At 36.7% G+C, this 24,967-nt stretch overlaps 2 protein-coding genes across 4 annotated transcripts in view; both read left to right on the forward strand.

Annotated features, from left to right (window-relative positions):
- Positions 1-1,025: 1,025 nt before the first annotated feature.
- LOC136847326 (magnesium-dependent phosphatase 1-like) lies at positions 1,026-8,228 on the forward strand. The gene is made up of 4 exons (XM_067118903.1): positions 1,026-1,384; positions 3,962-4,022; positions 4,632-4,850; positions 6,356-8,228. The coding sequence occupies exons 1-4, from the start codon at positions 1,339-1,341 to the stop codon at positions 6,522-6,524; spliced, it is 495 nt and encodes a 164-aa protein (XP_066975004.1). The 5' UTR covers positions 1,026-1,338; the 3' UTR covers positions 6,525-8,228.
- A 3,052-nt stretch (positions 8,229-11,280) lies between these two features.
- Positions 11,281-24,967, forward strand: part of LOC136847327 (uncharacterized) — a 173,410-nt gene continuing 159,723 nt past the window's right edge. For 2 of the 3 annotated variants that reach the window (XM_067118904.1, XM_067118905.1), the window contains exons 1-3: positions 11,281-11,363; positions 15,962-16,389; positions 19,435-19,562. In XM_067118904.1, the coding sequence (XP_066975005.1) occupies positions 16,311-16,389; positions 19,435-19,562 (207 nt within the window). In that variant the 5' untranslated portion in view covers positions 11,281-11,363; positions 15,962-16,310. Of the gene's footprint in view, positions 11,364-15,961; positions 16,390-19,434; positions 19,563-20,313; positions 20,356-24,967 lie in introns of those variants that run through there. The other variant, XM_067118906.1, reaches the window with a different exon arrangement.

Below are 24,967 nucleotides of genomic sequence, written 5' to 3' on the forward strand. Positions count from 1 at the left end.
AAGTACTGTGTTTTTACTTTTTTATATATTCCTGAGTTCCAGTGATTTCATTCTGAATCTTGCATCAGTAACTGCGCAAAGTTGATCTTCACTAGGTATAATCTACCATAATGGTATTACTTTTTCACTAATTATATATATTTCTGATTTTCATTGCTTTTATTATAAAACATTGCTATTTGTTTAGTTGGGTTTCTCAGTTCCTTCTCTTTAACGTTTTAAATTATCATCCCCTGAGAATTTTGCAGTTAAATATGTTACGTGGTTCCTCTCCTGCTCACACATTTCAAAGCTCGTTTCTTCATTTTCAATTTTATAATTGCATTTTCGTTCCAGCATATTCATTCTGGCTATTATCATTAATGCTACCGCCCTTGTACCAGAGTAATACAGATTAACTGGCCATTTTACTAGCAGCTCTGGATTAAAACCTGTTCCAATTCATCTTAGACCATGCATAATCCATTTCGATTAAATTTTATGTAATGGATTCAGATACTGAAATGGATGCTCAAATAATGCTTCACGGGACTGTATCCTTATTTTTTTCCTTGTATCATGTAGAATTTAGGGAAAACAAAATGAACTGAAATGAAAAGGACATCAACCTATGGACATTCCTTCCCAAAAAAAAAAGGAGAATAAGGAGACAATAAATATGGTTATTATTTCAGTTTTGTGGGTTATTGTGATAATTATTAAGTACTAGATGCGAACTTGCTGGACAAACAGCAGATCTGCTTCCCAACCAGAAGGGAAGGTAAAGTAAATTCTCAAAAAAAAAAAAAAAACACTTTTATGGCCTTTCATGGGGCAAATCCCTTAAAATTGTTACTGATATCTATTCCACGAATATGAACGATAAGACAATATCAGGTGATTTTAGGGGATATAAAGGTTTCATGGGATTACAGGGATAAGGCAGAAATGGTGGAATAATAATAATAATAATAATAATAATAATAATAATAATAATAATAATAATAATAATAATAATAATAATAATAATAATAATAATTTAATTCATTCAGACAACGCGATCTCATCTCTGTAACGGCCCCTCAATATTCTGCATTCTTGTGCGGTTATTATCAAAGACTAGTATTGCATAAGAACAGATTTCGTATATAAGACATGTTAATAATTTGTTATGACGTGAACTATTGAGTGAACGAACGCAATTGCACCCTGATAACTACTACTTGTTGGTCTTTGTACTTGGTCAGTTACCTGGGGCAAGTTGCAAGTGTTGTAGTATTACGCCATAGGATAGACCTGTTCCTAAGTGTTCTTTGAGACTGCTGGCCATTTGACTGACCTCTCAGGCCTATACCAAAAATGAGTAAAAGTGGAAAGAAGCCTAAACTCATCGCTTTTGACCTAGGTGAGTAAAATTTTTGGGTAGAAAGTAAATTAGGCGTATCATCGCCCAGCTTACGTGTATTGCAAACTATAGGTACCTTAGGCCCTGTCCTAAATGTAAAAGTAGACCTATCGTAGCTTATGTTTAATTCACATTAGACTAAATTTCGTAGGCCTAGTTAAATATAAAGGGCCGTGATTTGATTTTGTTAAGTTTATATAAGGTATTAGCATAGGTTTCGGTAACAATAGCAGGTCAGTTAGGCCCCTGTGAGGCCTTTTTCTTACTAGGCCAATCGGACCAACAGCAGGAAGCCGGGCCATTAGATTTTAGTAAAAAATGATTGATTGGTTGCATTAAGGGCACAGGTCGAGTACCCAGTAGCCTATAGTTCTTTGCGCCTTGGACCCCAAGCTGCAACCTCCTTCGTTCCTTTAACTGTATCTCCTTTCATATTCTCTTCCTTCCGTATTACTTTTCACCCTCTCCTAAAACTCTACCTCCTTTCATGTTCTCTTTCGAATTCCGTATTACTTTCCTCCCTCTCCTAACAATTGTTTCATAGTGCAACTGTGAGGTTTTCCTCCTGTTACACCTTTCAAACCTTTCACTGTCAATTTCTGTTTCTCATAGGTCCCAGTGCTTGGCCTTTGCCTTAAATTCTGTATTCGATTCAGTTCAGTTCAGTAGCCTATAGTATGCCCATGCATGACAGAGAAAGTAGTCCTACTAAGTTAAGGCCTAGTAAGCTACTGTAGGCCTAGACAGTGTCTTTCTTGTGTGTCGCCATTAAACCAAAGAGAGAAGGGAAAAACGCTAAATGCTATAAAGATGTGGTCATACCAGAGTAAATGGACTTATAACTGTTAATCCTATAGGAAAATGGCAATCGCCTACTGATTGTGGGTATGAAATGGTTATTGGTCTAGGTTTAGTTGCCGTATAGGTTTGGTAAGTTCCACATTTAAGCCTAGGCCAAGGTTTACAACAGAACATTTGTGAAGTGTGATTTTCAGTAGGATTTTAGTATGTTGTTTGGTAGATCTAAGTAGTAGCTCCGCAGCGACGATTTCCTTCTAACTTGACTTTTTCTACAGTTTATTGGTTGCTAATTATGGATTTACCCTCAATTTTTGTTGCACAAACATAATTAACCTGTAATTAACCCCTGAAGTCCATCCAACAAGGGGTTTCCATATGCAATCTTCACAAGACAGCACAGAGACGTCTGTTTGGAATGGTTCATATCCCATCTGGCAAGTGCAATGACTTGTTAATGTATTGATACCACCCCCCACCCCTGGGCCAGTACTGAACATGGCGAAGGGACATTCCATTTGGCCGACAACAAACAAATGCACCGCCAGTATCAGAAGCCCTAAAAGTATAGAAAAAACCAGTTTCCAAGGTATAAACAGGCGCAGAGCTATTACTTAGAATTACCCATGGTTTGGCGTGTTTTACACACATTTCTATAAATTTCTTGATATAAGTACGTACATTTCCCTCCCCGTGGCAAACAGAAGTGTGGAAGTTGCAGATGGAGAGGGTATTTGTGGAGGTGAAAAGACAGGTTAATGAAATAAATAGATGCATATTACCCTACCACTAATTTAGGGTACTGAGCCAGACCTTAACTACTGGGTCAAGGACCCCACCTAACCTAACGTAACCTGTGGCCCCTTAAATTATAGTGTGTAGCCTGATACAGGTATTCCCTGTAATGAAACCTAACCTAGCCTAAGGTGTTATGTACTACTTAACCCTTTTGGACTCTGCCTATAGACCCCACACCTAATCAGCCCTAGGGTGCCATAAATATAATAAAATATTTATTGGCTTACATGGCTTGGCTGCGTGTCCTCTCCCACCATCCCAAGTGGAATATTGTTGAGTAACTCAAGTTTCAACATCTGGGCACATCCAGAAATAACAGTCCTCCTTGAATATTATGCTTCGGTAGTTTTTACAGGAAGGTCTTGTTTCCCATCGGCAAGTCTCAGTACGCCGCTGTTAAAAATTTCAATATTGATTTCGTGAATTATTCATAGAAAATTTTTGAAGTGGACTAATGATGCTTTGTTAATGAGATGTTATGTTTTTGTTTGGTCCCTTTTCTGTAATGGTGAAAGAACAGTGAAATACATTGTATGTACAGTATGAAAATATTGTATGTACTGTGCAGCACAGTACAGCACCTACAATAGAATTGCCTTTTCCCTGAGTGAGTGAAGATATTGTCAACCTGTTATTAGTGAATGGAAAAATTTGCAAAAAAAAAGCATTATGACAACATTTACCAAGTTATTAACAACATATTAACAATAAACTAATTGGATGATAATGTTTCTTTGGCTTGGCTTGGTCAAGTGATTACGGTAGTAAAATTCTGTTGTTTTGGGGTATTAATTTATATTTTTCTGGTCCTTGTAAAAACACAGTCCCAAGTTAAAACTGGCAGATCACACAAAAATCAGGGGGAGCTCTGTTTATCTTCAATATACTGTACTGCTTTTTTTATTGTACAGTAACTATAGAGTACTGTGCTGTGTTAAGTTCACTTCATTTTCTTAATTTATCATTATCTTCTTTTTGCAGACTACACACTGTGGCCTTTTTGGGTTGATACACATGTTGATCCTCCATTTAAGAAGGACAAGTAAGTACCTGAAGATATTAATATTCCCATGTAAGAACCTGAAGTTATTAATATTTCCATGTAAGTAAGAAGCTGAAAATATTAGTATTCCTATGTACTGTGTTTTTTTATAATGAATAGGTAGAGCTATAATAATTTAATGCCAAGGGAGCTTAATATAGTAGGAAGATTTCTCATGCGTATTGATTTAACTGTATTTATCCAGATGAAAAAAAGGCTAGACCATTCACATGGGTGTAAAGTTTGGGTGAGGCATGAATACGATTAATAAGTAAGGGGAGCAGCCTTGAGCTGGATTAGTAGCTACCGTCTTTACTATAGTTCTTTATTTCCACCAGAATTGTTGAGTGGACATACTTTTACAGTATGTGGAATGTAAATTGAACCTTTTTTTAAAACCAGTATTTTATTATCCTTATTGGAGATGGTGTCCATTTTTGTGTGTGCATATGATAAATTCTTTGGTAACTTTTGTTGCGAAGTAATGGATTTGTATGTGAAAAAAGTAATTTAGATTTAAGCACAATTATATTTTTATAATACTGACACAAGATAAAGTACACAGCTGTATACAGTGTATCCCTCAAATTGTTTCTTTCATCTGTACAGGAGAGGTGTTGTGTATGATGCCAGAAATCAGAAAGTAAAATGCTACCCAGAAGTTCCCGAGATTTTAAAGCAGCTTCACAAAGAAGGGTATTTAATAGGAGTTGCATCTCGCACAGGGGAAATTGATGGCGCAAATCAATTACTGGACCTCTTTGACTGGAACAAATACATCACATACAAGGAAATTTATCCTGGATCAAAGAACAATCACTTTTCACGGTAAGTTTTCCCCTGTCTCTACCTCAGTGCAAAGTCTTTGGAATTAGAGTATCCTTCATTTTGAGAGGATCTCTCTCTCTCTCTCTCTCTCTCTCTCTCTCTCTCTCTCTCTCTCTCTCTCTCTCTCTCTCTCTCTCTCTCTCTCTCTCTCAGGCAAAATGAAAACTTATGTAGCAGCACATGAGAGACTGTAGGGTGAAGTGCATTTTTTTTTTTTTTTCAGTCCTTTGTAATAGGCCCTTGTGACAGAAACATTCAGTGATAGCTGCTTTTATTTTACAGGGTTGTGCTCTGTCAGTTTACAGTGTTTGTGATCAAGTTTTTGGAACCTTTATACTTTCCTGATGTAACTGATATATCTGGATTATTATGAAATAGTTATCCAGACCAGTAAATAAGATTTTTAAAACAATGTTTTATAGAGTTTCACCTATTTGCACATGCCTGGTAATAGAATGTAAGCCCATAGAATTTCATTTATTGGGAGATTCTTCTGTACAGTTTCACCTTGACTGTCATCTCTTGGAAGACCCAAATCTATTTATCAACTTAAGCAATGTAAATAGGGGCTCGGTGCTAATTTCCAGTCTCTAAAACAAACCCCTCCCCATAGTTGGATAGTGCCATCAGTGGATCTCGTGCAGTGCACTGTAGGTAGTAGTTAAGGCAGCGTCCCTTCGCCCCCTAGCTGCAGCCCCTTTCATTCCTTTTACTGTAGCTCTAGTCATATTCTTTTTCTTCCCTATAACTTTCCACCCTCCCCTAAAAGTCATGGTGCAACTGCAAGGTTTTCATCCTGTCACAGCTTTAAAACTCTCAGTTTCCCTTTGCCAGAAAGACACTATAGGTCCCAGCCCTTGGCTAAATTTTATATTCCAATCCATTCTAAAACAAACCTGGACTCTTTAAAGTCCCCGTTGTTCTTCACAATTATGAAACCCTGGCATTTAATGATGCTTCCAGTGACCCTTTATAGAGTGAAGCAATGTAAATAAATGATCTTTAGTAATAATACAGTAATAAATAGCGGATGTAATAGTGTCAGAATAATTTCATGGTTTGAATGGATTCAACCACCCCAGAATAATGTCATGTCTTGAGTAAACTCAACTTTAACCAACCAAGGCTTGCAGACAGTTTAAAAATGAATGCATTGTGAGTTTTATCTTTAGAAGTTGTTTGCCCCATATGAGGTGCACTGTAGTCATTACTTAAGGTTCTTTGCAGCATCCTTTCAGCCCTTAGCTCTAACCCCTTTCATTCCTTTTACTTTACCTTGTTCATATTCTCTTTCTTCCATCGTAGGTTCACCCTCTCCTAACAATTTTTTCATAGTGCAACTGCAAAGTTTTCCTCTTGTTACACCTTTAAAACATTTTTACTCGGTTTCCCCTTTTAGCGTTGAATGATTTCATAGGTCCCAGCGCTTGACCTTTGGCCTAAATTTATGTTCCATTCCCTTTAAGTTGATCTGTTTTATATAATTTTATATTCCTTTTTTCCAGAATCAAGAAAGACTCAGGACTGGAGTACAGCGAGATGCTGTTTTTTGATGATGAGCATCGCAACAAACCAGATCTTGATAAGATTGGTGTGTTAATGATCTTGGTTCCAAATGGAGTGGATAAAGACCTTATTAAAAAAGGTCTAGAAGAATATGCATCAAAATCTTAGGCAAAATTTGAGTTAAAAAGTTTTATTTTTTTTTATTTCTACTTATTGCTGCAATACAGTATTATTTAATGTAGTATCAAGAAAGTGCAATTGATTGATTTCTGTTGCTGAGTTGACTCATTACCAAAATGCCATTTTTGAGTTGCAGCCTCTCTTGTTGCGAGTAGCTGTTGAGGGAATAAAGACAATTTTGTCGTAGGGAGTAAAGCATTAAGTGAACACAAACATTTTTTGTTTTGTTTTACACATTGTCCCATATATATTCAAATATTTGAATTGTTCCATATGTATTCAAATATTTGAATAATAAAAATTCCTATACAGTATTTAAACACCATAAATGTTACATAGCTGAAGCAGTTACTATTGAATGCAACCACATATGAAACAAAACAAATTTTAAAAATTTGTATTAGTTATAGAAATATATTCTGATTTCATGTAATGAATATTTTTCACAGTGATACCAAAAAACATTGGTAAATGATGTAAAGTAATCTTAATATAGGGCGTTAAATTGCTACCATGTGATATGTACATGTGATTTACTTGCTTTTATAAGCTTAAGAATAAAGAGTACAGTAAACCCCCCATATTCGCAGTCTCACTATTTGCGGACTCACCTATTCGCGGATATCTGTGTGGAATGTATATACACATTATTTGCTGAAAATTCGCCCATTCGCAGTATTTTTCACTGAGAAATACAATATTCACAAATTACTGTATATTCATATAATTTTCATGACTAAATGCTATTTTTGTGGTAAAAATTTTAAAACACTAGGGTGTTAGCATTTTTAGAGTGGTTTTTTTGTTTAAACTATCAGAGTATGAGTTTTAAGTGTTTTTAGAGGGGATTTAAGTATTTGTGGATTTTAGCTATTCTTTGAGGGGTGTGCAAATATGGGGGGTTTTCTGTAGGTAATTTTGATCATTTCCTGTAAGGAATGGAGAGTTATCTACATTTCATTCTAGAGAATAAATGGAAAACAACCTAGTTAACTAGAACAACTCGGCTTTTCAGGTATCAGATACTACAGAAATTATGGTCACGACAAAATTGCAAACAATGGTTGTGTTCTAGATTAATTACCTTACTCAGTTTATTTAAAGAACTATATCAGGTTTTTGCATATTATTGCATTACTGGTTTTTAGGATAAGGAAAGGTTAATTGATACCTGTTGTGGATTTGACTCATTATTAAAATTCCATTATTGAAATGCAACCTTTCTTGTTACAAGTGGTATTAAAATTCCCTCATTGAAATGCAACCTTTCTTGTTACAAGTGGAGTGTTAAGCAAACCCAACCTTGATTATTTTTTTCTCTAAACATTGCCTCTTATATTTTCAAATATTTAAATACACATAAAAGTTCCAAACAACAACAGTTCTTTATTAATTACTGACTTTAAAGATCTAGACAGTATTAGCATTACCTGACAGTTACTTAATTGAATGTTAATACAGTAGCTCCTAGTTACGAGGAGGGTAATGTAGTTCTGTAAATGTGGTAAAAGTATATACTTGTGTAGATCATTGCTAATGATACGTGCAAGAGATTTCACATTTTTAAGTTTTTGAGATGTAATTGAACATGTGTTTAGATCTCCTGCACTATAAATGGACTTTAAGCACTAGTTTAGCCTTGGCTGTAATTTGTTTTATTGCCTCTTTTAGAACAGTATTAGGATTAAACAATCCATGTAGAATTTAGTGTATTAAATTGCTGTATGTAGTACAGTATTCAGTTGGTAATCATTTCCGTAGAAATTACAGTATTACCAACACTTATGTCTTTGGAGACCAGCACAGTATTTGAAAGCAGTAATGACTGAACTTTTGATTGTATCATAATGTTTCAATTAATGTAGTATGCAGCAGTGCATGTGCTTGTGCATTATTCATATCTGCTGGTGTGCTCAGGTTCATGTAATCGTAAGTACTGTACTTAATATGTAACATGTTTTGTGAACATATGACCAGGGTTGTCAGATTACTCGAAGTACTGCAATTTTGAGTTGGTATGTAACATGTTTTGTGAACATATGACAAGGGTTGTCAGATTACTCGAAGTACTGCAATTTTGAGTTGGTTAATTGAATCCATTTTTATGTTTTCATACAAATTTTTAATCCACCCGTACCATTAACATAAATTTGGAACCTTTATCTTTAGACTGCTATACAGCATTGTAGTTTTCATCAAGTATCCAAATTTATGTTGATGTAATAAGTTGTTGGTTTTTTTTTTTTTTTTTTTAATTTTAGAGAAAATAGCAGACTAGTATTAAATACCATGCTCTGCTTGACCATTTTTGTACTGGGTAGAGCATGAGACTTGGAGGTCCAAGGGAAGGTGAACAGAGTATTCTGGTTAAACTATGTAATGATAAATATAATTATATAGATAAACTGTATGAGTTTTTTCAGCCTGAGAAGTTAAGTATATCTTAGTTTAACCAGACCACTGAGCTGGTTAACAGCTCTCCTAGGGCTGGCCCGAAGCATTAGATTTATTTTACATGGCTAAGAACCAACTGGTTATCTAGCAACGGGACCTACAGCTTACTATGGAATCCAAACCACAATAAGACGAGAAATGAATTTCTATCACCAGAAATAAATTCCTCTAATTCATCATTGGCCAGTCAGAGAGTCGAACGCTGGGCCAACAGCGTGCTAGCCGAGAGCTCTACCCACCCCTCCGATGAAGGACTTAGGTTCATCCTCAGCGGTTGATTAATATTGTCTTTCTTCATTCAAAGTGCCCATTCTTTCATTAAATCTATCACCCTCCTGTCTGGGGTGGAGTAAATATAAAGCATGAAGGTTGGAAAGAAAGCAACGACGCATAAATCTTCCTTCAAATTGACCGGAAATCAAATGGAGGAAAGTAGTTACCCTCATAACTCTGGGAAGGAAAGTCAAGACAGAATTTTACCAATGAAGATTTCAAAGGTTATACGACTGTGTATGGTTGGTCATTTTTCATGTGGGTAGTGATATTTTTTTTATGAATGACCATTAATTATTGTATCACATCTTGGTGCCACAATGGCTAATGGCTTGTTGCTTCCCATTACCATATCTGTCAGTTTATTTTTATCTTCCATTTTATATGTTTGCTGTGATTCTAGAACCACATAAGCAGTCTGGTTTCCGTGTTTATAAGTTTAACATTCTGAGGGTAATTAAGTTGTTGATACTGTAAGTAGATGGTTCATTTTCTTTGAGTACTGACAATGTTTTGCAACACGTAGTATAATAGTGCGTATAGTAAAATGCCTAAGATTACAGCTTAAAAAAACCATGTAAGGCAAATTAAATACAGTATATTCAGAAATACTGTATAAAAAGAAGTATAAAATCTATGCACTCCCATAACGTCCAAATCGTAGCTAGTGTGACTGGCTTCAACCACAACCAAGAGTCCGTCAAGGAAAGTTACTGTGATTAACGCTGAACTTGAATCTCATGTTTTTGTGTCCCCAGGTTGTTGGACAAGATACTGTACAGTAATAATGAAATTTAAAAGTTACCAGTTATTCAGTCTAACCATCAGAACTGATAGTGAACTTACAACAACAATTGAAAGCATCGCCAAAATGAAATCCTGTTCTGCAAAGAAGATAAAAAATGAACTGTGGTACCGAACTAAAATGAGAAACAATCTACTGCCCATCAGGAAAACTAAAGTACTGTGCATGAGTTTAATTTTTGATACATTTTTTAAGAAAGCACACATTGCATAATATAAAATTCAAATTAAAAATGTTGAGGAATTTACAGGTCAATTCTAATGTTATAAAAGCAAGTTCTAGTTTAAACTATGGAAGTCGAATATTTTCCAGTCGATATTGGTGAATCTTTTTCACTTCCCCTTAGTAACTACAAGAGTGTTAGGTATAAAAAATCAGGCACTACGGCATAATACACATTTATAAAATCTGACTTGTTGGTTAGATTAAGCCAGCAATATATCCATATAAAAGATTAGTCTATCGCCCAAAAAATGTAGTTAATTCAAGATTTGACTAGATGGCGGTGTCACGGAACTTCAGTGTTGCCAGATCATCCAATTTCTCTGTTATGAGCACTGTTAGTGACGTAAGCCGATAGTGAAAAAAGACACATGGGAGATAAAACATTTCTTTAAAATATGTGTCGTTTTTAAAATATTATTTTTAAACATTAAACGCGTGAAGTGTCCATTAGCATTTGATTAAGTACCTAAACGTATCAAGGAAAGGATAGATATTCCCTCAGTTCAAGACAGACTATACAAGGTTGTAGAGGTGTATGAATAATAATAATAATAATAATAATAATAATAATAATAATAATAATAATAATAATAATAATAATAATAATAATAATAATAATAATAGCCGGATGATCACTTTGGACCTCAAACAGTATTTCCTTTACTTAGTAAATACTCATTCCTTCAAGGGAAATTCAAATGGGCTTCATATGAAAAGCACAGTAGGCTTGCAATTTTAGCAAGACAAGTAACGTAGCTCTGATAACATAAATGCTATTAAATTTGTTGTTTACGAATCCTTGTTAATTTATTGATAGCTAAATGATACAAAATTTAGGTTGTTTTACAGTAAAACTCATCGGCTCACAACTACGAAAGATAGAAAAAACTAATTATTTATATACTGTATATATATATATATATTCATAGCAAAATTAGCTGAGATGGCTAACTATTCAGCAAAGCGTTGGCAACACCGACAGAGACCAGTCAGAAATTGTAAACAGTCGAAGTTAGTGTAGCTCTCCAAGTGTAGGTGAAAGGTATCTCACTTCGCCGTTCGATATATAGGTATATTTCCCCCTCGTTGGTCATATATTTATCTATTAATGTTTATTTGATAAAAATATGTGTCTTTTGGACATTATTATAAAGTTTTTTGGAGTGTAGGTGTCCTAACGGCTTCAGATAATCTTACATTTATATATACATTCCAAGTGGAATATAATGAGTGTCAAGACGAGTGGACTGAGGTAGAAAGAAGTGAACTGTTTCGTAATTCCGTCACTTATTTTGGTGGCTTGGTGAACTCTCAGGAGGATTTCATCAAAGGAATTTCAGTTTATATGTAGTCTGACCCATAAACTTCAATTCTGAAGGTTTTTGACCTTGCTTCGTTGGCTTCCGTTGTCGTCCAGTCCGTATACAGTAATTAGGACAAGTTGTAGTGTAGCAGTTTTATTAATTTGCAGGCTAATGGCAAATTTTTCACAAATTATTTTCCAATACACTGTTAGGGCTGATTTGTTTTATTCACTAATTTTTAATTAAATAAAATTCTCTCTCTCTCTCTCTCTCTCTCTCTCTCTCTCTCTCTCTCTCTCTCTCTCTCTCTCTCTCTCTCTCTCTCTCTATATATATATATATATATATATATATATATATATATATGCATACATATACACGTTTAAATTCATTTTCCCTAATGAGGTGGCACTAGACAATAGCCTAATCATACAAAGTAACACTCACTACACTTATACTTTAATTGCTGAATTGTAGATGAATCCATGTGCAGAGAGCTGCTGCAGTATTGGTTATTATATACACCTACAGTGAAAGATTACCAGCAGTCCGTCAAACCTCTTTACACGGGTGTGCCATTCACCTCCATCTTGCACATGGGGTTGCTCTCACACTTCCTAAACATTATGTCTTAGCCTATCGGATAGGCAACCCTATTCTGTCCAGTGGCACTTTCATCCCATCTGTTCATTGCTCTGTAAGCCTTCCTCGTATCCTCCCTCCCAACGCATCTGAGTTATACACTTCTGTGTGTGTAACCAGTTTTCATCCTTTCGTTCCATTTGATTAAGCTGTTTTGAATTGCTGTTATCCATCCTTTCATTTACACTAACTTTCTTACCATGTCTATGTACTTCAACACTTCACATCCTTTCAGAATTTCTGATACCACCAAGGCCTTTACCAAATGGTTCATCTCAGCTGCTTTAGCCCATTTTCATTCATTGACACTTAACATCCACATTCATTTACACATAACATACACACATAAGTAAAGAGTTAGCTTAACAGTTCCTTCATACAGTCCAGCTCTGGCACTTCTTTACACACCCTGGAGGTCTCTTCAGAATCAGTTGCAGACACCTTACTAATTCCTTCCTTCATATATTCTGTTACTCGTCTCATTTTCCATCTTACCATCATTCAGTGTAATTACTCCCATAAAGGTAGCTGCGGAAGAGCACCTCATACAGATATTGTTTATTAATAAATAGTTTTGACTGGATAATATAGAAAAGGGTGTATATAATGCAGTGTAGCCTAGGTGGGATAATGTGAGAAATTTACCAAGATAATTTGAGAAAAGTACTATCATTTGTTTAGTGTCTTATGTTCATTCCTGAGGGGCCAGTACTAAATGTGCAACCCAGAGCTTTCTGTAGAATGACTCCAAAAATGTGTACAAATCAGTTGTCCATTTACCCACCTTTAAGAGTAGTATTCATTGCTCCATCTAATTAGCTTCCTTTTATTCACATAGGCTAGCCATAGGCTTTGGTACTTAAGCTCACTATCACAGTAGCTTCTCAACTCTTATCTCCAGTCAGTATGGCGTCACCTACAAACAGCTATTTCACATCCCATTCATGACTTACCATCTTATCCCCTAACTCTGCAGCTAAATAAGATTTTTTTTCTGTTAATTCTTGCTTCACTTCATCAATAAATATACTAAACAGCCAAAGAGACCTAACTCACTATTGTTGCAGACCAACTTTTACACAAAACCAGCTACTGTCCGACATACATATCCTAACATAAGCTTTGTTACTACCATAAGAATGATTAGTCACACACCTTGCCTGTCTAGGCTATGCACCAAACATCCTCTACACCGAGGCAAAAAAGAACGTGAGGTAGCAACTTTGTGAAAAAACTTGCTTGGAACCAGAAGGGTTACCAATCCTTGCAAAGGGAAAAGACGTATTAGGTTTCAAAGTTTTTCTGGTAGACAGATAGTGCATGGGTTGTGTCTGCCCCAGTTTAAGTTAGGCTACCCTCATTCTAACAATTTTCAAGCATTTTCATATGTAGATTCTCAGTGGTCTTACTTTCCATGCTTTGGTAACACTTTTGTTCTTATTATATGTAATTTCTTAATGAGTGCTTTCTGTCTCATGTTTGGAGTTGCTTTAAGTGCCTTGATGCTGCATTTCCTGGCTAATGTAAGAACACCCAGTATTCCTTTAAACAGCTGTTTTAGTCAAATTGAGAAGGAGAATCTAGCAGGTTCTTAAAAGCTGTTGTCTTTTATATATTTTTAATACCGGTATATTTTTACACTGACATCATTGTGGATTTCTTCATCATTATAGTGGCATGCAATTATATTTTTAAAATTTTGTTATTATCATTGGAATTGGGGTAGTTGCTTAAGTCAACTAAAGATTGTTGCATCATTGATGACTTCTGTGCTAGTATAGGTAATTATTATTGTATTGGTAGCTTTATTGTTTATGTATTGTGCTGTGCATATCATAATGCTCTTACTGGCTGTGTGGTGATGTTGGTGCACCTCATCTGAGCTCATGACATTCTCCAGGAATTCTGTTTAGGCTCAGTGGGGTGTGTTAAACACACCAACAGATTTGATGAAGTGGACTTATTGTCAGCAGCCATATCTAAGACCCTTCTTACCAAGGTTGTCGGTAATAGTTCCACCATTGTAAATCTCCTGCTAAGCTGTCAAAGTTTGGGAAATTGAAGAGCTATAGATAGTAGTTTCTGTACCCTTTCCAGCATTCTCGTATTTATAGTATTTGCATGACTAATCAATGTTGGACAGTATTCCAACTTCTCAAGGGCAAGAGATTCTTCTCCTCATAACTTTGACAGAGCATGGGTTGGAGACAATTCAGTAGCCACGACTGAACTGGCACCTTTGCATAGAATGCCATTGTATGTCACTGGTATTGCTGCTTCAAGCACTTCACTTACTGTCAGCTACCAGTAAACTCCTCCACATACCTCATTAAACTCTGCTACTACTATTTCTACTTCTAGGAGAATAAATTTGGATTTGACACAGGAACTCTGGGTTGTCCAGAGACTTTACTGTTTCACGGCATAACAAGCAAGTTTTGGGCTGGATTTTTTAATCCTTCAACCTGGAAAGGCACCATAAGTGTGCTCAGGGTATTCTCCACTGCAGAACACTGGTTGAGACAAAATTCAGAGGAGCTTCCCATGGTGTTGAGCTTACAACTGCAGTAGTTGTGGGTTTGTTTGTTGACTGAATTGTATGGAATATATAGGTTCTAGGCTTGGTTATAATGTAATCCCATGGTGACCCCTCACATATTTTCACTCTTTGAGGTGGGATCCAGATGTTATTTTAACTGAGCTGGCTGCTTTACTTCTGCCCTTTGGTTTTGCTGATTCCTGCTGAAGTTGATCTGAGTGAAAAGTTCCTCAGGGAAATGTTGTTCACAGCAGATTATGAGTTGTTCTCGGTTCCATGAGCAAGTTGTTAAGAATCCTAAAGATTTGGATGTAGCAAGATGGCTAGTTGCTTATTTAGGCTGTGCATTAGCCACAAACATTAGCATGATTGTGTATTCTCTCCAATACTGTACAGAAGAAAAGGAATACATTATAGGTATCTTCAAACCTGCTTCCCTCTTCAGGATTTTAAAGCCTTAGAATGGCATATACTAAGGGCCAGCATCTTTTTTCAACCAACCTTGTTAAGGAGATCATAGATAGGCTAGAGGCGTCCATTACTCAACCTGCACTTTGTCATCTAAACAGTTTTCTTAGTTCTCTGGGAATTGTGCCTGCCGAGACTTGTACGGGGGCCCGTCCACCTTGGGACATTGTAAACCAAGACAGCCATATAGGTTCCAGGGACCTGCTAGAAGTTTATAATGGGGTGTATGTTGGTACCACATGGTGTTACTGTTATGGTGTCTTTCTTTATGGTGGTGAAGTTTATAATATGGCTGTGAGTAATAGTAACTGGTAAATTTAGTTTCTCATACTGCTCTAAATGTAATTACTCTCACAGTGAGAGAGAGAGAATAATGCACTGCCATCCCTCAGCAGTGAGACCACTCCAGGTATAGGCTATCATGGTGAAAATGGTTATAGTATTATGTCAGCTCTGTTTGAGTTTCTCTAGGTTGACATAATTTTCATGATATCGCAGACTATACAATGTATGATAGTACCTTTATCCCAGCATTCGGTGCCAGAAGTATAATACTAGTTCACTTCTTTTGAGTACAGTATTTAGACATTATGGGTGATTTCTTGAGATTTCTATTTCAGTAAGAATGCAGTTACCTATATGTAATGATTTTTTAAATAATTGATCTTCGATTGTTAAAAATAATGCTTTACAAAACTATATTTTATCTTTTCAGGTCGCTTGGGGAGGATGATGACCCATTCCACATTGTGCCGTGTAGTGGTTTGAAATACACCCGTATTGATATTGTGAATCAAAAGCCAGGGGCATCAGAATTGTTATCAAAAAGTTCTAGTAATGAAAGCTGATGTGATTCGTTGTATTGATATATTAGCCATTTTACTGTGCATCAATATGCTTCAGTTGGAAAAATGAATGTTGAGTAAGATTATTGAATTGAAAAGTTGTTTGTTGTGTTTAATTTGTCACAATGGCTAGTAGGTCACAAAGGTTGTTGAAAAGGCCTTTTAGAATTATGAAAGCTGATTTGTTGTGATAGTAGTGTTATGGATAAGCTATGAAAAATGGGGTGGAGTTTAACATTCTCCCTTATATTGCTGGAATGCATCCACTCTGCCCTGGCTTACCCCTTACCACAAGATGGTGAGTTTTTTCACAATTTTTCCTGTACCTTTAGGATTGCTAACATACTTTTTAACTTAACCCTAATGAATTATTGTTGGTAATCTTCAAGTCAGCATTTTAGGAATGCGCTATTGGCATTAATGCATGTGTTATCCATTGTTGGTTTTTGGTCTTATATTTTTTTATATCTCTTTAATTATCTGTCTCTTAATTTATTTGTCTTGAATAATTTAAAGTGTTTTCTTGTTTTTTTTTCCAATATACCTCTACAGAAGGAGGGAGGGATGTGTAGGTTGTCTCTATGATTGACTTTAATATAAAAGTTCATGGGCTCCATTAAAAAGTCAGGGGTCTGTGCAGTTGTCCTTGGTTTCAAATTGAGAAGTCAGTGATGCTTCCCTCTATGGTTGGCTGGCCAGCCCCTTCTATAGGTAGAAAGTTTAGTCCACCAATAATCAGATCCATGTACTCTGGACACCTGGGTCCTATCATCTTTAGGGAGCAAGTGATAGGAGGACTTTAATGAGGTGACATTACAGCTTAGTCTCTCAACAGTTTAGTTGACAGTTGGTTGACAATGACCATTCTTGGAAGTGATGCAGACTGTGAAAGGAAGTACTATTCATGTCACTGATTCCACCTTTGGTGGTTTCACTTGAGTCATGACAAAGAGGTGCCCAAACCACCACTGTTCATGGACTTCATTGAAGAGAAGGTGCTAAGTAGGAGAGATAGCACAAATTCCATTGAGGAAGGACTTTGATGGGCAGTTGAGTGTGTCGAAAGGTGAAAGGGCAATGTGTTCAGGAATTTGTTAGCTGAAAAGTGTTGAGCTATGGCTTGGCTGAAAGTCGGAAGAGACTGCTGACCAGGCTATTGTCTATGGAAGTGAAGTGTGGATGTTGAATGCAAATGAAAGAAAAATTGGAAGTTGCAGAAGTTAAATTTTTATGTACTATTTGTGGCAAACGAAGAAATGAAAGGGTGAGAAATGTTGAATAAGTAGTGGTAAACAGTTTGCTTAGGTGACAGAATGAATCAAAGTGTTTTGAGATGGTGTGGCCATGTGGAGAGAATGGAGGATGATAGGTTGGTTAAAACACTGAACAATTCAGAAGTGTGAGGAGGAAGGGGTGGAAGACTTGGAATGGGCTTGATAGATGGAAGGGAGAGGCCTCAGCATCCAGATAGCAAGAGAGTGCATAAAAGACAGGTGAAATGCTTAGTACCTGTTAGCCCAAGGCTCGGAAAATCTGATGAGCCTTCTGTGTAGGGGTATGAAGTGGCTAATGGTACGTAAGTTTCCTGCACAGGGGCTCATCCATGATTTGTCAATTAAAGCATGAATGTGGCAGTGATCACTGTCTTTTCTCCTCACGGAATCCACACCCTGCCAAGGGAAATGGCCCACAGTATGTAAGACTCAGGATATAGCTGATCATTGTTGCTTTGAACTCTGCTGAGTCCCAAATGGTGTGAAGGTGGTGTACCAGATGAATGGGATGCTTATGAACCCGGGACCTGATCTGAGTGAAATGAGATGTAGGTCACCACCAGCATGTTGGCCTTTGTGTTTGTCAAAGCCACTATCATGCACTGGGGAGTAGTGAAGTATTAAAGTTGGCAGTTAATGTTATGAACAGATGCAAAGCGTGTTATTTTTCCTCATGTACGAGTTTATTTTGCTAGATGGCTTCAGAGGAAAAACAATAGCAATCACTGCCTCATTTATACTTTATTAATCAGTAAGAAAGGTAGCCTACAAATGAAGGGAATATTGACAGAAATACGAAAAAATACAGGAATTGTTGATGTTCACAAGTAATGCAGGCTATAGTGGCCAGACAAATGCTGCTTGATTGATTGATAATCATTTTCAACTGGTGTGACGAAAGTAGGTAGGCTACATCACGGTGTTCCAGAGCAGTGAAGACCGAAGAATTACATTTGACTCGGTCCTGAGTGAAAGTGAAACGAGGGAATAATGAGCACAGAGTGAACTTCAGGTGTTAAGGTGATAAAATGTTTATACGTTAATGTAAGACACGAATTTTCATTTAGGCCTGTGTGCCATTATGTAATTTCCTTTAGGCCTATATGGCGTTATATATATTTTAAGGCAGTTTTATAGTTCGTCAGGGCATCCAAAAGCATAGTAGGAGAGAGATGTTAAGTTTGATCAGAGAAAGAACGAACTAGATGTGAGAGAGAGAGAGAGAGAGAGAGAGAGAGAGAGAGAAACCTGCGTCATGGGAGAACCGAACTTGAGTAAATTGTGGGATACCCCATTCAGATACGCTCTCAAGGTCACGGTTGATAAATGAAGGAGGATTTGAGAGAGAGAGAGAGAGCGAGCCAGCGAGCGCGAGCGGGTGCCAACCGCTTCACTCAAGGGAGTACGACCCTGTATATTGGGTATTAAACGACTGATTCGTTTTTATTATGTTTAACTGATGGCTTAAATTTAGCCTACATGCTCTGAGTGTGAATGGGCAACTCTTCTGAAGTTTATTATTATTATTATTATTATTATTATTATTATTATTATTATTATTATTATTATTACGTCGGTATGTTGAAATCTACGTTATGGTTCAGTATTTTATTATTTATTCAGAAATATATCCTTTTTTGTGTGTCGACATTTGTATGACTGAAGCGTAGTTTGTCTATCTGATGACGCATTTTTATGTCTGCAGTAGCGTAGCGTATTCTGTACAGCTGATTTTTGTGTCAGGTAGTTTTGGATTATGATTATATCGTGTTAATATATATATATATATATATATATATATATATATATATATATATATATATATATATATATATATATATATATATATATATATATATATATATATATATATACAGTATATGTATGTATGTATATGTGTATGTGGGTGTGTCTGTATGTGTGTATAAATGTGATAATACCGGCATGTACACGTCCACATGCACACCCTTACACTACCTAATATTTATTATATGGAAGTAAATACTGGTTATTAGACATACGTAAATAATAATAACGTTCTTTTTTCTTTCTTTCTCCCCTCCCCGCAGAGCTGGATCGGGAAGGCAGGCGGAGTGGCAGTGAGGAGTATATGGGAGTTGTTATAGGCGCCGCGACAATCCTCTGCAGCATCACCATTCTCCTGGCGTGCGTTTGCTGCAAGCGCTCAGGATTCAAGGTAAACAAAAGTCCCCAGCGCCCAGGGGTTAAGCTTGGTTTTCTTTCGCTTTTTGTTGAGGCATTACGTTGCTTTTTTCTTCTTCTTCTACTTATTCTTTTGGTAGATCTTGCTTGGGTTTCACGCGCCTTTTACTTCCATAGGCGAGACTGCTTTGCAGCACCTGTCAGGACATCTTTTCTCATGTTTATTTTGGGAATTATTGGTAATAATAATATAGGCTATTCAGAGGACACGGTTCAGTGACGTTTTCCTCCTAGTGCTCAACTTAGGATTCCCCACTTGCATGCGTGTGTGCTTTTGTTTTTGTACAGGTCTGGGTTACTGAGGGTCATTACATTGCATACCCCATTGGTTTCTGAAATTTAATAGACCAGTTATCCCCTCCTAACTTAACCTAACCGCCTTAGACTGGTTTACCACTAGACAGCAGTCGTAAGTGTCCCTTGAAACTGTATTTAATCCATTACTTTGAAAAATATGCAAAAAATTATATTTGCCACATCCAGCATCTGCCACCCAGTTTTAAGTGACTGTCTTCAGTTAACTGTTCATTAAACTTGTCATTATATTACATTTGGTGGAAATTTACGTAGCTAGGGTAATATATTCATTTTTGTACAGTATGATTTATTGGCGTCCCATTAAGAGTGAAAATTTTTGATAAAACCCTTTCAAAACTAATAAATGTCAGTCCAATTTGATTATCACAATATAACCATAGTCATGCAAAAGTCAGTTTTTATTTATTGTTGTGTTTCGTTGCATGCAGCGTACCGATTCAGGACGGCAGGTATGTTTTGATAAGATATTCTCTCTCTCTCTCTCTCTCTCTCTCTCTCTCTCTCTCTCTCTCTCTCTCTCTCTCTCTCTCTCTCTCTCTCTCTGCAACCTACGTTTGAGGTTTGGATGACGTATTTCGTGATAAGACGAAAATTACAGATGCACCTTTATATCGATACGATGCAAGGAAAGTATCTTAAGTTAAAATATTTTGAGTGCTTTTAAAACTCACTTACCTTGGGTGAGTTAGCGATACTGTCCTTGTAATTTATGATGCATTGGGTGTCTTAATTATTTGTGGAATGGGCTAATTATTGTCATCCAAACGTTAAACGGAGATATAATTCTTGTTTGTTAGATGTGCAAAATTCTTTGACATTTTTCCAGGAAAAAAAACAGCTGAATGGGTCGAGGTTGAGTTAAATACGTTAGTTTTTAACACATTTATGGAGCTGAGGTTAAATTAAGTTGTTTTTACAATTAACAAAAAGGAAATTTGGTGTGAATTGTAATTATTATTTTCAATTTTGACACGAGGTCGTTTTCCTTCTAAACGATTTCACAGTGCAGTATTGCTTTTAGGTATTCCAAGATTATTTACAATTTTTTTTAAAAATCAATTTTTATTCGAGTGCACATCGCATTATAAAAATATTTGAAGTGTTCTCGATTGCCTCCCCTTGAACATTTTAAACCATGCGGCATTTTAAACAATTAACTCGAAGGACTGTATGGTGGAAGCATTAATCATCCGATTGCCTACCAGTTTCGACCAGTGCGCTTTTGTGTGATGTTAAACCCTTGAGGGAGAGACGTACTACTCTTCCTGTCAATCATAATTAGGGTGTCGTCTGCTTGTTGACAAGTTGTTGTTCTTCTTGCTGTAATTTATAGGATGTCAGGCAAGATGGCTTAGATATTGTGTGGTTCTTATTATAGCTGCTGGAAAACGGAGGCTTGGAACGTAGAAATCTAGTAAAAATTATATTTCTCATCTTTGCACAAACCCAGCTTTCGTAAAACCGATAATTTTGATTTATAAAAAGAATAAGAGTGTAATTTTTAGGTGAGCAGTTCACTTGGCCAGAGTTCATCTTCCTGTACATGAATTGTCTATCGAAGAATGTGTGTTTATTAAGTAATTGAGGTAGAATGGTTATTAAGAAATTGAGGTAGAAATTCAAGTTAGTCTATTTTTGTCATGTCAACCAGTGTTCTCGTGATGCTGGATTTTAATCTATACCTTTGGAGGAAAGGTTTGTTTTATTTCTTGTGATTATTAGTATATTTATTAAACAATATGTTTTAGTTGTGTTTAATTTCGCGTACTTATTTTTATATTTAATACGCTCTGTATTTTATAGTTTTTATATTTACCTTTTTATCATTTTCCAGTTTATATCTTTAATCTCTGATTTAATTTTCTTTTACGATTTTTGCTTGCTTTTAATGTTTTTAAACCTTGACATTTTCATTCATCTTACGCACTGACAGAATTTCTTTTATTTACTTTCTGTTATTCCAAGTTTCGTCTGAAAATAACACTAAGCAACTTGTAAGAGTTTTTATGTTACTCTGTCGTGAATTTCATCCAAATTCGATAAAGGATTCATCATGGCTTTCGTGTTGCCTTTCATCGCCTGAGATAAGATTTCTAAGAAGCCGCCTTACCTCTGATAACATTGTGTGTGTGCGTGTGTGCTCGCGCACGTGTTTACATTCTGCATTCCTGCGTTCTTTGTGAAGAAGAGTCATTGATTTGAATTATGAAAACACCGTTATGATTGACGCACGATAAGGTTATCTCTCTCTCTCTCTCTCTCTCTCTCTCTCTCTCTCTCTCTCTCTCTCTCTCTCTCAGGTAATTCCTCCTCCTGTTACCTTCTTCAGTTTATGGATGCATTACCTGAATAACTATCTCTCTCTCTCTCTCCTCTCTCTTAGTCTTTCTCTCTTTATCTTGAATAACTAGCGCTCTCTCTCTCTCTCAGGCATTTCCTTAGTAACCTATATATTTATAGGTTCATTATCTTTAATAACTAGCACTCTATATCTCTCTCCAGGTATTTCTTTAGGTAATCTTTCTTCAGTTTATAAGTGCATTATCCTGAATAACTATCACTTATCTCTCTCTCTCTCTCTCTCTCTCTCTCTCTCTCTCTCTCTCTCTCTCTCTCTCTCTCTCTCTCTCTCTCTCTCCAGTAACCTTTCTTCAGTTTATATTTGCATTTAATCTCTCCGATTAAGTTTTCCCACCTGTGCCCATAGGTTTAATTTGGGTTTATCATGCATCGACCTTTCCTGTCGTGGGGACTGTTTGTTCGCCTACCAGGATTATTTTCCTTTGTACTTGTATTCTGTATCGTAAGTTGGTCGTAGGGAAGCATTAAACAATGTTTTGTTTTTCCTGGTTAATTTGTTCACGGAATTTTGTTTTTCCGATTCATTTTGGGTCCCCCCGTCTCTCTCTCTCTCTCTCTCTCTCTCTCTCTCTCTCTACAGGTATTTCCTTAGGTAATCTTTCTTCAGTTTACAGGTATATACATTATCCTGAATAACTATCACTTCTCTCTCTCTCTGTCTCCTCTCCCTCTCTCTCTCTCTCTCTCTCTCTCTCTCTCTCTCTCTCTCTCTCTCTCTCCAGGTATTTCCTTAGGTAACCTTTCTTCAGTTTACAGGTATATACTGTTTGTTCGCCTTCCAGGATTATTTTCCTTTATACTTGTATTCTGTATCACTTGGTCTGGGCCCCAATCTTTTTTTCTCTCTCTCTTTCTCTCGGAATTTTGTTTTTCTCATTCTCTCTCTCTCTCTCTCTCTCTCTCTCTCTCTCTCTCTCTCTCCCCAGGTATTTCCTTAGGTAACCTTCTTCAGTTTGTAGGTGCATAGGTAACCTCCTTCAGTTTATAGGTGTGCATTATCCTGAATAACTATCACCCTCTCTCTCTCTCTCTCTCTCTCTCTCTCTCTCTCTCTCTCTCTCTCTCTCTCTCTCTCTCTCTCTCTCTCTCTTTCCTTTACGCCTCGCGTATCTCCTTCCAAATGGTTTCCTTCGTCCAGTTCTGCTATAATCTTCAGAGCCATTGCTGTAATGTTAAAGTTAATTAAAATAAATCTCAACAAGGCAGTTAACCTTCTCTGATCAATCTTTCTCTTGTTTATCAGTGGTTTAGCGATTCGGTTGTGGTATTCTGCTCGCACGGACTCTTGCTCACAAAAGCAGACCGTAAGAAAGCCGTAGTGTGAGAGATGAACAGAACAACCATTGATTCTTCGTATAGATTTTCGCGTCATTGAGTACTGCACAGTAAATTATGTGCGAAGTCTCAGGGATTTGAAATCATCTCCATCTTGGCTTCCTTTTGGACGCACCTCAGTTGGTCCGTAATTCAGGTTCCTTTTATTCATGAGGCACACCTTATAGTTTTCATTAATAACTTTTTGGGGGTCATGGATAGCTATTTTTAAGTAGGTTTTTAATTGATGAGCAAAGCTGCTTGGAAAGTAACTTCAAAATATTTGTGGGGAAAACAGGTTCACTTTTGAAATCGAATATATATACTGCTGGTCACATTAATCGTATCTGTGGAAGAACAGCGACCATACAGTGGTCTCTGTAACATCCTGACATGGTTGGCCATGATTTCTACTGAAATCCTTCAAAATCCGAATAGGAAATGAGATGGAGAAAATCTCCTTTCCCGAACCGAGCCTCGAGGGACCCAGTTACAGAACTAAATGAGCACAAGTATACCTTAGTTTAACCAGACCACTGAGCTGATTAACAGCTCTCTAGGGGCTGGCCGAAGGATTAGACTTGTTTTATATTGGTTACTAGCAACAGGACCTGCAATTGAATTTACATTATCGAGAAATGAATTTCTATCACCAGAAATAAATTCCTCTAATTCTTCATTGGTCGACCGGAGACTCGAACTCGGGCTTAGCAGAGTGCTAACCCAGTTGCAGTATAGTTGACAGTTAAGTGGTTCCTTCTGTGAACAAAGCAACATAAAGCGATACTTGTTTTCTTTGCTTGGGTAAACGGAAACTTGAGTAGGCTACTTCACTGGCCTAGTAGTAGCATTAGTAGTAGTAATAGTATGGACAATCTTTGTAACGGCTCCCCATCTTGTTTTATGTTCCTTTGGTTGTACCAGATGCATATGATTACATTTGGTTTTATGCAGTCCCAAGGTTATTTCATTGCTCTATAATTAAAGATTTTGAGTCCTAAATTCTTTGTTTCCAAGGGAAGTTTGTTGGTCGGTGCGTTTGCTTTGTATTTCAGTTCAAGCTGGTTTGTACATAATCTACATGATATTACCAGAACACAGAATTAAATTGGAGTCAATAATAAACCGAATTGTAAATTATTTGACAGCCAGGAAAAACTCACAAGCTACAATCCAAATAAAACACCTCATCACCAAAGACACTGAAGCTTCAGTAATAAGTTGCTGCCAAATAAACAGCACAGGATAAACAACACAGGATGTTTTCCAACCATACCATGACTGAGCACATCAAGTCATTCGGTATATGGGAAATAACACCGCTGTTCCCCTAGGGGGGGGCTAATGCCGTCAGTGCACCTCTCATCATTATCATCTTTTCCACCC

This window comes from Macrobrachium rosenbergii, chromosome 16, assembly GCF_040412425.1.
Source record: "Macrobrachium rosenbergii isolate ZJJX-2024 chromosome 16, ASM4041242v1, whole genome shotgun sequence".
Classification (NCBI taxonomy): domain Eukaryota; kingdom Metazoa; phylum Arthropoda; class Malacostraca; order Decapoda; family Palaemonidae; genus Macrobrachium; species Macrobrachium rosenbergii.

Excerpts from the sequence above, each read along its gene's own strand:
- LOC136847326 (XM_067118903.1), top strand. The coding sequence starts at position 1,339 with ATGAGTAAAAGTGGAAAGAAGCCTAAACTCATCGCTTTTGACCTAG. Across the intron at positions 1,385-3,961 it reads ACTCATCGCTTTTGACCTAG|ACTACACACTGTGGCCTTTT; the intron begins GTGAGTAAAATT and ends TTCTTTTTGCAG. Across the intron at positions 4,851-6,355 it reads AAGAACAATCACTTTTCACG|AATCAAGAAAGACTCAGGAC; the intron begins GTAAGTTTTCCC and ends CCTTTTTTCCAG.